Here is a 14,537-nt window from a genome sequence, read left to right on the forward strand (position 1 = left end):
TGTTGTTTCATTGTTGCACCATTTTTCTTTCGTTTTATTTTTTTAGCAGGGCAAACAGCAATACAGCTGATAAAAACCAACAGGATTGTTTTGAAACAGCACCTGACAACATAGGTTACATAGATCCCAATGAACATGAAAATAGATTATCTTTGTGATCATTTTCCATTAATATTTATCAGAATGTTGCACAGTAGGCAGAACAGGGAGCAGCTCAGAGGTTTCATTTGCAGGTGTTCATGCAATTTGTCTTTCTGGTTAAACTTCACATGAGTTTGCACCTTTTGAGTTTCACTTTTATTTTTCTTTTGAATTAAATCAAAACAAATTTAACTCAGACAAATTGGGCATGCTTCTATGGGAAACCATAGATCAGCCCAAGTAATTTAGGTTAGAACTGGGATAATGACAGAGGATCTACTAAATCACAGCATAGAAACTCAAGATGAAACAAAATTATTATATTAGAATGCTGCCTTCAGCAAACATTTCCTATTTAGCCAGTATTTGGCCTGTTGGTTGCCTACAGTCATGTTAGTCACATAACAAATTAGAGGTATTCAAAAGTTTTGTATAAGCAAAAATGAAGATAGTGTAGTTTTACTTTACAAGCTACCTACCCATCTTTAAAACAACTAGCTGTACAACAGATGATCCAGCATTAATAATAAGTTATGAGAGTAAGATTGGGTAACCGATTTCTTCAAAATAATATCATGTTTTTATGTTAAGTATTTTCATATTGAGATTTACATGCAGTTGGTTAGTTCCAGTAGCATCCATCTCCAGTACAGGGTCAGGGGATGTATGTGTGTTTGGACTCACCGCAGAGTCTTATGCTATTGCTTTATACTTGTCTCATGAACACCACAGAGAAAAAGAAAATTAAATAGTCTGCTAATGCTTAATGCACTGTTACAGGATACAAAACACACATGCAGTGAAGCTTTGGAGTACACACCTTTCAGAAAGAACATACACACAGAAATCTGCAACCATCAGGAGTGAAGCGATGCCTGTCTACAAAACTCATGCCTCAGGGCTGCTCCACCTCGAGACTTTCCTCTCATCACTCTTCCTTCTTACAGCTATATTATAGGTCTCTGTGTATGCTCAGTTCAGTCATCAGTCTATCATTAATATGAGTCACCATCCTCATATTGACCTATGGGGATGGCAGATCATGTTCTGTGGAAGTTCAGAGATGTAGCTAAGGGGGAAGTCTGAGTTTGTGAGTGAGATGCAGAGAATACTTCAGCTAATGAATCATGCTAATGCTTTATGGCAGCTGGGTTTGGAAGCTCGTGTTTGATTCTCCATGGCCCCAAACTGTGGAATTAGAAATTCTGGTTTGAGAGAGCCCAAAGGTATTACTTTAAATATCTTAATTAAGAGCAATTCCACTGCACATTAAAGTAAATGTTAGAATTTGTCTTTCATGTATCAGGAACAGAAGCATTTGGTCTTAGAGAAATACGGTCAAGGATGATGAGGAAATCTGAAGTAAACGCTTGGGCAGATAGTGGGCTAATGTAAACACCATCCCAACATTTAGGTCAAAACCAACGCTAATGGTTCTGAACAGTTCAAACACAATTCAGCACAGCAGGCAAATCCTGTAAACCCTGGGAAGATGTCACAGGGGCTGTATATCAGTAAGTGCAAGTCTTACTAAGTAACTCTTCAAAGTAATTATTCACTGTCTCAATAAGAAGGCAATACAAACCTTCTGCAGTTTGACACTGTTGCCTTTAAAAGAACCCATGGCTATTGAATATGTGGCACTTTAGGGACACTAGTTAGAAGCTCAGTTAATGAAAATGTCACTGGGAAATTATCCTTCCTGTACACATGATTTAAGAAGCTTTGGGATTTATGATGAAATCTGGGCCATTTTGTGCTTAATTCGTTTGTCATTATCCTTTTCTTTAACTCAAATTATTAAAACCCACCAGATTATCACCTGGTGGTTGGCAGTGGAAGAGGACTAGTGAAAAGACTAAACTTAATTGTTGCTTAGGGGGTTGAATGTACAGTGCAGTACTAATCTAATATAACAAGCTTTAGGATCCTTTTTACTCCTGGGGAAATTCTGTGCCATGGCAGAACAAGAAGCAATGGTCTCAAGTTGCAGTGGGGGAGGTCTAGGCTGGATATTAGGAAACACTATTTCACTAGGAGGGTGGTGAAGCATTGGAATGGGTTATCTGCAGAGGTGGTGGAATCTCCATCCTTAGAGGTTTTTAAGGCCCAGCTTGACAAAGCCCTGGCTGGGGTGATTTAGTTGGTGTTGGTCCTGCTTTGAGCAGGGTATTGGACTAGATGACCTCCTGAAGTCTCTTCCAACCCTAATATTCTATGATTCTATGATTCTACTGTACAATGCAGAATTTATGCTGAGTTAATGTTCTGTGCAGAATTCCCTGTTTTCCCCACAGAATTGGGGCTGCAGAGCTGCTGGTGGCCGTTAGGGGACCTGGACTCTGTGGAACCCAGATCTTCAGCTTGCAGTGAGTGGAGCACCCAGCCTGGGAAGGTTGGAGGCCTTGCACACTCTGACTGCCTGGCTTGATTCTCATGCTCCTGAGAATGGGAGAGAGCCCGGGAGACCAGGCTCTGGCAAAGGGTAGGGCCTCACCACACTGCATCCCTCAGTGGAACAGTAAAGAAGCTGGAGGAGTAAAGACTCTGAGAGGTGCAGGTATCTGAGCCAGGGGATTCACCCAAGCTGGGCTCTGGAGGAAAGAGTTTGTGGGTGCCTGCGCTCTGGAGGGTCCCACACAGTCTCCTCCAGCACTCCTCAACTGAAACTGGTTTGATGTAGGGATTTCTTTAACTCTCTGCTCCGGGGGGAATCTTTTTTGTTGTTGTCTGTATTGTTAACATACTTGAATTCTTTTGCATTTCTAATATGAAAACATACAGGACAGTTAATCTCATTGAGCCTTCTAGGTAAAGTGCCTTCTTCCTTCTCTCCATCTACCCCCGCATTCAAAAATTTCTCTTTACAGACGTTTCCCACCTGTATTATTATTTATTTCATAGTTCCCAACAGTATACTAGATGCTTCACAGAAGACATTGTCCTTATCCCCAAAAGCATACAAACTAAAGCCTCAATCCTGCAATTGATAGTGTGTGATCAGACTGCTATGTTCATTAAAAAAAAAAAGTATTTCTCCTAGATGAATCTCTCAGTGGGGTTTTGATTAAACTATGAAAACTTCTCATGGCATGAAGAACAATCAGTTGGAGAAGAAAACGTCTAGTAGTTCCGGTTGCACAACAGTTCTAAAACCAATTCCATTGGCTCCAACGGCAGTCTGCACAGTGCACAGGCATACCCACCTCTTATCAGTTATAAGATCAAAGCCTAAAATTGCAGATATGAAACAATGGGTGAGGGTGATAGATACCAGAAGGGATGGGATGAGGAAGGATTGGGGGTATAGCCATATGATTACACAGTCACTCAGGTTATGCATGTGCACATCTGACTGGTTTTGTAAAAACAATAGTTTAAAATAAAATAAATCCCTCCGAATAGTACTAGGACTCCCTCACTAGAGATTAACTAGAGTATAGTTACTTGTATTGTGGTAAGTAATTATGAGATAAAATAAAAACTCAAATGAACCATTTAAAATAATATAAAAATGAATCTTGCTGACAGGTAGTTTAGAGCCCATTGGAATTTGGTCTTAGAATTGTTTTAAATCCAAATCACTTGAGGTACATCATTCTAACTCATAGTTCTCATTTCCAGGAGAGGTTTCCAGTTTAATCACAACCCTGCTGATATACACTAAGCTAGGAGAATTACTTTTTTTAGAATGAGAACATAATTTGGCAATACATTTCTGGGAGTCCACAGAAGAAACAGTCAACATTCCTTGCCTGTTTATTCTTACTGAATTATCTTCACCATAAGAACATTTTCTCTCTACATTTTGTAATGAATCATGCCCTAAGAAATTAAGTTTCTTCTAAGTCAGTCTCACAGCACAAAACACTGCTGCCCATACTCTACAGTGCCAAAATGCAGTCATTTATAATAGGTAGTATATTATTGACACAGCACCATTAATAGTAGCGAAAACTTCCTTTAGGCACTAAATGAAGCAGATATGATTCGGAGACATTGAGTTTTAATAATATTGAGAGAGAGGGATCCATTTTTACTTCGTCATTTTTTCCTAAACCATTTTAAAGAATAGGCAATCATTGTCATAATGCTAGGGTGATCGTATTTTCCCAAAAGGAAAATGGGACACCACACAGGGCTGGCCTGAGGCCCCACCATCCCCCAGTCTTCCCAGCCATCCATTTGTGTGGGGCCTGCCTAAGGCTCCCCTCTCACTTCCCCCACATGCAGGTCCAGACAGATCCCGCCTGCCACCCGCCCACCCACAGGGGTGGCCCGAACACCCTGCCACATCCCTGCGTGCAGGCCAGTCTGAACTGCCCTGCTGCGCGCAGCTGGTCCAAGTCCCCCTGCCACCAGCCTGAGGCCCCCGTCTCCTACACGCGCATGGGGCTGGCCCAAGACCCCCTGCCAATCACCTGCGCTGGGCTGGCTGGACTCGAGCCACTTGCTTGAGCCCTCCACCCCACACAGGGCTGGTGTTGCGGCTCACCCTCCTTTGCCCCTGCACATTCCTCCATGCCCAGCTAGGGGTTGCACTCCACTTTTTTTGGCAAAACTGCATTTGTCCAGTTTGCTCTTGCCAACTGGTGGGTGGGACAGGGCTTAAAAAAGGGACTGTGCCAGCCAAAACATGACATACTGTAACTGTACACAATGCTGATTATCTACTAGATAATGAAATAAGCATGAAAGAATAAACCAATAATTATATAAGGTTAGACAAACTCCTAAAATTCTTTCTTTCCGTTGTTTTGGTTAGCAGCTCTAAATATCATCGGGGGTCAAGAAATGTTGCAATTTTTTAAGATTGATGTAATCCCTCATGGCAGATGGAAATTATGGCCAAAAATATAAATTTAAAATTTAGTGTTTTCCATATTAACAATGACCTTTTAATACCTTTTAAAGTAAAATTGCTATATAAACTTACCAATGGAAAATTGAAGGACAGAAGCTGTGGTTGTGTTAAGACTAGTGGTGGTCTAGAGGAGGAAAAACATGAAAAATAGAAGAAGCATTGCATTAAACCAGCAAAACAATATATTTATAACCTTTTAAAAAATATGGGAGTCCTGTGGATGCCCAGATCTCCCATGTATAAATCATTCATTTCTGAACCTTTCAGATTGACAGATCATGGACATTCCTGTTATGTCATTCGGATTATTGTTATCTCATCATATGTCACGAAGAGAAACTCTTTTTGTTTGTGGCAGTACAAATTTTTATAGCTCCAGTAAATGTTTCCATGTACTAGTGCTTGATCAGTGATCTGAAAGATTTAAAAAAATGAATTCATAACTTCAGTGGGACTCTGCATAGGCTCAAGGATATGCATGAGCAGATCCTAACGTAGAACCAGGGCCTAAAATTGTAAAATGGAATAATAAAATCTAAGTGCTTATCAGCTAAATTCAAAACTTCACATATATAGCATAACATAAACCAACTAGGTTTTGTACTTATAGCTAAATACTGTTATGATATGAAGTGTACATAATCAGCTCCCTCCTCTGATGGCTCCTACACAAAACCTCATCAGTCCATGTTCGGAAGGTTTTCTTGAAAACCATTAAGAGCTAAAAACTTCAATATTTGCTGGAAGTGGTAGTATCACCCAAGAAGTACCATAATGAAGTTCCAGTCCTTTCTGACTCATTTTGAATCCTGTAATTAATTATACTGGTAGATAGCAAGCAAAATTATTGCTTAAAAAGGCTCCTTGACTAGAACATTGGGGGGGGGGGAGGAGGAGGGAAGAGCTAAATTAGCACTGTGACTGTTTACAGAGATCAACATGTAACAAGATGAAAGTTAACCTCAACCCTGTTTTTCATGGGAGGGCAATAACTCTGTGCAGTATCATGTTCACATAATTTATTATTTGATTATAACTGTTTATTGTTTGTATTACCATAGTCCCTGGGAACCCTAGTCATGGACTAGGACTCCATTATATTAGGCTCTGTACAAACACAGAACAGAAAAAAAGATGGTTCCTCTGCATCATAAAAACCTCAAGAACCAAGACTCTTCCATCAAATTCACAGCAATTGATATTCCACAACAAAGCAGTGTATGCCATGTGACAAGAAACTCCTTTCGTATGAGTGAGGATAGGGAAATCAAATAAGCAGTGTAAACAAAGGAAGAGTAGAAATCAAAATGGGAACAAGAATGGCAGTTTATAAACACAGTTACTGAAAAAGTCAAGTGCACAAATAAAAGCCAGCTTTGCTGAACAATCTGAATTTGTGTCACCATCACTTAAGTGGCCTTGGCAGTATTACAAAGATAGTTCTAGTTTGTAATGATGAACAATGAAATTTCTGTACAACTTACCTGAGGCATGAGGTGTACACACGATCTCTTTCATTATCAGGCATTCTCAGGCATACCTGCCTTCTTTTATTAACTAATATTTCTTGAAAAATATATACGGTAAATCCTATTTCTCATTTATGTCTGAGTTTCCACATTTCCCACTGACAGCATATTAGGGCTAAGATGCAGAACAGAAGCTTGTTCTAAACTTAGAGGCTTTTTGATTCTTTTTCAGGACTTCAGTGCCACAGAATAACTGGTAGTGCTTAGTGATATGCATTGGTATTTCTGTCTTTTGGGAATTTCAGTAGATTTCCTCATCTTGGCAAGTGGATATCCCAAGAGTGCACTCTGCCCTATCACATCAGAACTTGCCACAACACCAGCAGGTGAGAATGGAGACAACAGATTTAGAGGTATTAAAGGTGAAGAAAGAATGTCCTAAGGGATGTCTCTCCTGATACCTTGAAACCAAAACAAATCCTACTGCCTCTTTGTTGATGAATTCCACAAAATTCTTTTTATTAAGTTCTAAAGCAGAGGTGGGCAAACTACGGCCTGCGGGCCACATCCAGCCTGCGGGACTGTCCTGCCTGGCCTATGAGCTCCCCGCCAGGGGGGCTAGCCCCCAGCCCCTCCCCCGCAGCTACACCACCGTGCGGGCCAGGGGCGGCTCCAGGCATCAGCACGCCAAGCATGTGCTTGGGGCAGCAAGCCACAGGGGGCGCCCTGCCAGTCGCCGTGAGGGCGGCAGGCAGGCTGCCTTCGGCAGCTTGCCTGCGGAGGGTCCGCTGGTTCCGCGGCTTCAGCAGACCTCCCGCAGGCAAGCCGCTGAATCCGCGGGACCGGGTACCTCCCACAGGCAAGCCACTGAATCCGCGGGACCAGGGACCTCCCGCAGGCAAGCCGCGTAAGGCAGCCTGCCTGCTATGCTTGGAACGGCAAAATACCTAGAGTCGCCCTGGCGTGGGCAGTGCTCTGGGTGGCAGGATTGCGTGCTCCTGCCGAGCAGTGCGGCAGTGTGTCTGGTTCTGGCTGGGTGGCACAGCTGCCAGACAGGCTGCTCTGAGCGGCAAGATAAGGGGGCCAGGGAGTTGGATAAGGAACGAGGGGTTCTGGAGGGAAGTCAGGGGACAGGGGGAGGATGGATGGGGCGGAGGTTCTGGGGAGTGGTCAGGGAGTGGGGGGGTTGGATAAGCGCGGGAGTCCCGGAGGGGCTGTCAGGGGGCAGGGGTGTGGATAGGGGGCAGGGGATGGGGAACAGAGGGGTTTGGATGGGTGTGGGGTCCCGGGGGCCTGTCAAGGGGTGGAGGTGTGGATGGGGGTCAGAGCAATCAGGGGACTGGGAGCAGAGGGGTTGGATGAGGGTGGGGTCCAAGGGGCAGTTAGGGGCGGGTAGTCCCATAAGGGGGCGGTTAGGGGACAAGGAGAAGGGGGGACTGCATGGGTCGGAGATTCTGATGGGGGCAGTCAGGAGGTGGGGAGTGGGAGGGGTCAGATAGGGGGCAGGGGCCAGGATGTTTGGGGAGGCAAAGTCTTCCCTACCTGGCCCTCCATACAGTTTTGCAACCTCAATGTGGCCCACAGTCCAAAAAGTTTGCCCACCCCTGTTCTAAAGGGTTGAGCGTTTTAAAAGTTTGATTTGGACATCTATATCAGACAAATAACAGGAGTCTGATTTGATCTGGAAGATAGATAGGTCAGTGTTTTTGGTACAGTTTTAGCCACACAACTTATCCGTACTTGAGACCATCTGCCACCTGAAATGCAATTAATGTCAGTATCAAAGATCACATGTTAAGACTGCCCAAACAGGGAAGTGCTACAGCAGTGATTAGCAAGATGGGTCCAGGGAGACTTAGAAACAACAGAGAATGATGTTTGAGAACTGGCTTTTAAACATGCACATGCATGCATGCTACATTCAGAGGGGAAATTTCTTATAGTTATACTATGACTTAGTAAAAAAAAGCCAGGTAATTTTTTTATGGTCGGTAATCATCTGTGAACTAAGAAGGACTTGATGGGATATATTTTAAAGGCTTTTCATGTCATGTGAAGCATCCACTTTTTAGAAATGCATCTAAAAACCTGGACCTATGTGTATGTGCCCTGTGCTGAAACTATACCTCTAACACTTTACGATCTTCCGAATAAAAAGTATTAGCCTCTCAACAGATATAATGAAGCTTTCCTTAAATAATTAAAAAACCCTTTAAAGAAACATTTAACTCTTCATTCGTGTGTGTTTAGTTAAGATAGGTTCAAAACTGGTATTACGTTTATCCTGCCAAATAATAAAGTGCTTTCTGACTTGAGGTATGAGCAGCTATTATTTTAATTTACATTTAATTAATTCTGTTGTTTGGGTTCTAATTTCAACAAGAAAGCCTTCAATTTATCAATGTTCTGTGGCTTGTATCTTCAATAGATTAAACATATCAATTACCATGGAAGAGGTATTCTCGTAGAATTAAATTAAACTGTTACCAAAAATTAATTGGCCAATACTTTTTGATAATTAAATCTTCTTTTAATTGCTTTATCCCTTTAGAAAATGATGTAAATACAGGCTGTTAGAACTGTTTACATTAATTATGCTAATTGAGATGCTAGGGATTGTGGTCTGCAGATAAAGAGGAACCTGCAGTTTGCAGAACGATGAGAAATTTTAAATGAACATCTATTATTTTGCTTGCAGCACATCAGCAGCTATCAGTTGTCCTATGATTCCTGTAGTGGTGATATCCCAAACAAACAACATGTGTGGTTTGGCATTAAAAACCTCTATATACTAGACTGATTCCTCCGTGCAGCAATTGAGAGCAGCAGTGGGAGGATGCAGAGGTCAAGGAAACAAACCATCTAATTAATTTAATTTTGCAAATTCTTCTCATCTTGCTTAAGTATTTCAAAGCAAAAATAAAATGTGCAAGCACCCTGAGCCTGAGATGTGAGCAGGGATTTCAGCAACCATGTGTAAGGACAACAAGATAAAGGACTGGCTTAGGATGGAGAAAGGAAATTTGATTATTTAGGGAGGAAGAGACTTGAACATCAGGGATGAAAAACAGAGCCCTGAACTGCTGGAGGAAGGTAAGTGAGAGTTAGGTGGTAGCAGGGGGATGGAATAAAAAAAAAAAGGAAGAGAGAGTTAGAGGAAAAATAAAATATTATATAATGAGTATTAAAATTCATCATCTGTGAGTCAGAGATGCCTGTCCAGTGACCTAGGCACCAGACTGGGAAAAAGTAACAAATTGGTTCTAGTCTTTGCCCTAGCACGACTCTTTCAGTGACCTTGGATAAGTCATTTAACCTCTTTGTAGCTCAGTTTCCCTCTGTGTAAAATGGGATAACATTTACCCGTCTCACAGGGGTGGTGAGGTATAGAAATGCTTTTACAAAATGCACTAATAATTATGCTAGGATGATGACTTGTAAGATTTTGATTTATTCACACCTGTTAGGCATAATGATCAATATTTTCAGTTTCAAAGGGTATGGTATGGTAGTGCCAGTTAACCACCAGGTCATATGACCGCTTTAGCCAATCACAGTCTAGGATTTTAAACCCAATTTTATAATTGCTGAGCATAGTCTAAATTATACATATTTAGTGGAGCACAATAAATTAATTAGAATGAAAAGCATGCCATCTAGGTCTTTGGAAAGCATGGAATCTAGGTCTATTTGCTCAATATCTGTACTGTGGGCTGAATTTCAAGCATCCTAATCAGCAACGAGTAAAAAAATGTGGAAAAAGTATCCCAAACATGTGACTTCAATTTTTAAATGGACACAAAATGGAACCTCTTTCTTCGCAAGTATATCAAGGCATTAAATGAGACACGGTATATGCATATAATATTTAAAATAGCAGGCAGAGGCATCAATGTCTGGTTTCTCCCACAAGGTTTGTGCATAAGTGAAATGAGAAACAGTGAGGTTCCACTATATCCATGAAATTTATGAAATATTTTTAAATGATTTCTCCTGTCACCATTACACATGCATTTGTATTGTGTTTGTCAAATACCACAAGACAATGCAGACATTAACAGAACATATTAATATGATCAAATTTAGCATGCACATAAATGGTAACAGAAATATGCTAGTCAAATGTGTGCGTATTTGGCAAGGTTGTATTAATGTCACCAATGTGTCCTTTAGTGGTTCAAGGGGCGTTGTGCCGCTTTGGCCAGGGTTAAATTTGGTCTCAGGAGTATTGTGTAAGATACAATATTACCAAAACTTCCTGTCTTCAAAAATCGCAAGACAACCATTTCCCAAACAAGAAAATCTTAAAAATCATGAATATTATTTTAAAATTGCCTACATTTTGGGTTGGATTTCTGACTACCAAACTCCTTACAGAAAGCATCCTGCCTCCTTTGCATATGTGTCTGTGGTCACCAGCTCAGAGCCAATTGTAGGATTGTTGTACAACTTATACTTTCTTTTCCATACCCACTGGATCCCAAATTAATGCAAATCACACTACTTCAATACTTACATCTGTTTTACACCCAATTTACACACCATGTGTAATATTAACGGTAACAGATACTGCAATCCCATGCAGTATGTTTGAGGACCACTGTATTAAATGTATAAATGGTTTACATATGATTATGTTCTATTCCATGGGGGAGGGTTACTGTAGCTCCTACAGGAACTAAAAATAGTGTGTGGGGGGTTAAGGTGAATCACTGAGACTAAACAGCTCCAGAGATGTTACACCCACTGGGGTAGTTTGCGTATACTGGTTCTGGTTAAAGCTGGGTTCTCCAGAGATTAAGAAACAAAGAAAGGGCTTGTGATAGAAAAGGATGAGCTTGAACTGACTCATGGCCTTTCTGATCAGCCAGATAGATAGGATCTTCTGTCCAAGGGGGCCCCAACCCTTGAGGTCTGCTGGGGCTCTTTATGACTGAAGAATGAGTCTAGGTATGTTTAGTGTGTGTTTAAACCTTTTCAATGTTTCAATAACTTTTCTTTGCTTTTACCTTAAGAATAAATGTGCTTACGCAGAAAGAGCTGTGTGGTCACTTGGAATTGCTGGCAATACACTGTTCATAGCCCTTGGAGAGAAAGCAATGAACAGGCACTGACCTTTAGGCAGACTGGCTTGCTGGGGCTATCACAGTGGAAGGCAGGAAGTCATACAACCTTGAAACCACCACTCAGAAGGGAGGTCCCTGCCCAGAGACAGGTAATAGGTCTCTGGTTTCCAGATGACTTGACAGTTCTGGAGCGGACCAGAGAGGGGGCAGATACAGGTGCAGTTATCCTGAAACTGTTATATCATTTACCTAACCACTGATTTTGGCACAGAGACTTCTACGGGACAGGCAGGTAATTAATCCAGACTGCATGTGACTGCTTTAAAGCCACAGAGTGATATTTTATACAAACAAATTAACTTTTTTTGACTATAAAGAAAATAAGACACAGCCAAATAAAATAAGAGAGGAAAAAGTCTAAGTCTTTGGTTGTCTAAAATGAAGAAAGCATCCTAGGCCCCAAAGTTGGTTCTATATTTTGGCCTTCCAGCCTTTTCTAAACATTGAAATAACTTTCATGAAAGTTCACTCAAAAGGTTTCCTGGCCATATGCAAAAAGCATGCAAAATATTTAGAAAAAATGTGAGGAGTTTTAAACATTTAACCTTACTATCCTATGCATTACTGAACTGCTTAAGAACCTCTTTGCTGAACACCAAGCTTTCAAAGCACACCAGAATCACTGTGGTTGATAAGGTCTGAATTCAAAACCTGAAGTCCCATGAGCCATGCAAATTAGCAAACATCCACTTACCAATTCTCTTGGACCATATGGCTCACAGAAAGTGACAGCACTGCCATGCATAATTACACCGCACTGCTCTCCAACCTCACAGTTACTACATTCAAACCTGCAGGAAAATCAGAACACATAAAGCTGAAAATTACAAATCATACATCTGGGGCTGTAAGAACCTGCTAAACTGCTAAAAGAAGAACGTTTGATTTTGACACTCAGACAAATGGAACTATTTAGTTATTCCAAGACTGAATTTAAAGGGCAATCATGCATGATAGATGTCTCTATTTAGGAGGGACAAAACCTAAATTTCTGAAAAATGTTTACTTCCCCACCCCACTACTGTCCCTCAAAAAAGCTCTGACAGATTTGAAAGAAGTGCCCCTACTTTATTTTCAAATGTGCCCCTAATTATGGTTTTCCAGCTTAATTTTCTCTGGGGCTATATTCCTTTCATAATATTGACAACTCACTTAATAAACTATATACAAACCCAACATCATACAATCAACAACTTATTTCCATTGCAGAACAAACCAATGGGGAACTGTTAAAATTGGATAGGCTGTGTATGTCAGGTGGTGTCATTGTGAGTTATTAAAGATTATGTGGCTACTGATACCTCTTAGGTCTAGAGCTAACTGATTTTTTGCTTTGCTTGCCAAACTGAAAAATTGGAACAAAAATAATTTCAAGTTGACCAAAAGCAGCTTTTGGGTGGACCAAAACAGCTGAGTTGAATGAAACATTATCTTTAACAGAAAACATTTTTTTTAAGTTATTATGTAGCATTTTTTCAAAGACTAAAAGCGTGAGGCTTATTTATGGTATTTCCAGGCAATTGCCTTGGTCATAGTAAACGATGTGACAAAAGGAAACAACAACTAAGGTCACATATATTTCAAACATTAGCATACTATCTATAGACCATTTTAAACATGTTTCCTGGAGTTGTTTTGTAAAACTGAACTCATTTAGTCATAGACTATAATAGATCTTATTTAAATATTCCATATTCTTGCTAACAATATGCTGTTACTCATTTTAAATGCTTTTACTCATTTTAAAAAAAGGCAACCGTGGCAATTACAGGCCAATAGGCCTAAATTCAGTACTAGGCAAATTGATTGAAACTATAGTAAAGAACAGAATTATCAGACACATAGACAAATATGATTTGTTGGGCAATAGTCAACATGGCTTGTGCAAAGGAAAATGCCTCACCAATCTATTAGAATTCTTTGAGGGGGTCAACAAACGTGGACGAGGGTGATCAAGTGGATATAGTGTACTGGGACTTTCAGAAAGCCTTTAAGGTCCCTCACCAAAGGCTCTTAAGCAAATAACCAGTCATGGGATAAGAGGAATGGCCCTCTCATGGACCAGTAACTGGTTAAAAGACAGAAAAAAAAGGTAGGAATAAATAGTTTTCAGAATGCAAAGAGGTAGATAATGGTGTTCTCCAGGGATCTGCACAGTGACCTGTGCTGTTCAACATATTCATAAATGATCTGGAAATAGGGGTAAGCAGTGAGATGGCATTTGCAGATAATACAAAATTACTCAAGACAGTTAAACCCAAGGTTGACTGTGAAATGTTACAAAGGAATCCCACTAAACTGGTACATTGGAAAACAATACCAACTATACATACAAAAAGATGGGGTCTAACTTAGCTGTTACCATTCAAGAAAGAGATCTTGGGGTCAATGTGGATAGTTATCTGAAAACATCTGCTCAATGTGCAGTGACACTCAAAACAGCTAACAGAATGTTAGGAATCATTAGGAAAGGGATAGATAATCAGACAGAAAATACCATAATGCCCCTATATACATCCCTGGTATGCCCTCAGCTTGAATTTTGTGTGCAGTTCTAGTCACCCCATCTCAAAAAAGATAAATTAGAATTGTAAAAGGTAGAGAGAAGGTCAACAACGATGATGAAGGGTATGGAACTGTTTCTGTATGAGGAGAGATTAAAAAGGTTGGGACTTTTCAGCTTGAAAAAGAGATGACTAAAAGGGGATATGACAGAGGTCTATAAAATCATGAATAGTGAGGCAAAAGTGAATAAGGAAGTGAATAAGTGTCTGTGGTTACCTGCTCAGAACCAATTGTTGTATAACTTATACTTTGTTTTCCATACTCACTGGATATTTACTCCTTCATATAAAACAAGCACCAGCGGTCACCCAAAAAAACCTAATAGACAGCAGGTTTAAAACAAACAAAAGGAAATACTTCTTCACACTATGC

General features: G+C 40.6%; 1 protein-coding gene and 1 long non-coding RNA gene across 5 annotated transcripts in view; one reads left to right on the forward strand and one right to left on the reverse strand.

Moving 5' to 3' along the window:
- RELN (reelin) overlaps positions 1-14,537 on the reverse strand; it is a 480,031-nt gene that overhangs the window by 246,673 nt on the left and 218,821 nt on the right. For all 4 annotated transcript variants that reach the window (XM_050925235.1, XM_050925228.1, XM_050925256.1 and 1 more), the window contains exons 7-8: positions 12,295-12,391; positions 5,078-5,129 (exon numbers count right to left, since the gene is read on the reverse strand). In XM_050925235.1, coding sequence (XP_050781192.1) covers positions 5,078-5,129; positions 12,295-12,391 — 149 coding nt within the window. The remainder of the gene's footprint in view (positions 1-5,077; positions 5,130-12,294; positions 12,392-14,537) is intronic.
- The window catches only part of LOC127035944 (uncharacterized), a 42,682-nt gene that overhangs the window by 19,874 nt on the left and 8,271 nt on the right, over positions 1-14,537 (forward strand). Inside the window, exon 2 of the long non-coding RNA XR_007769974.1 lies at positions 6,780-6,860. This is a non-coding gene — a long non-coding RNA (uncharacterized LOC127035944). The remainder of the gene's footprint in view (positions 1-6,779; positions 6,861-14,537) is intronic.

Source organism: Gopherus flavomarginatus, chromosome 1 (genome assembly GCF_025201925.1).
Source record: "Gopherus flavomarginatus isolate rGopFla2 chromosome 1, rGopFla2.mat.asm, whole genome shotgun sequence".
In the NCBI taxonomy this organism is placed as follows: Eukaryota; Metazoa; Chordata; order Testudines; family Testudinidae; genus Gopherus; species Gopherus flavomarginatus.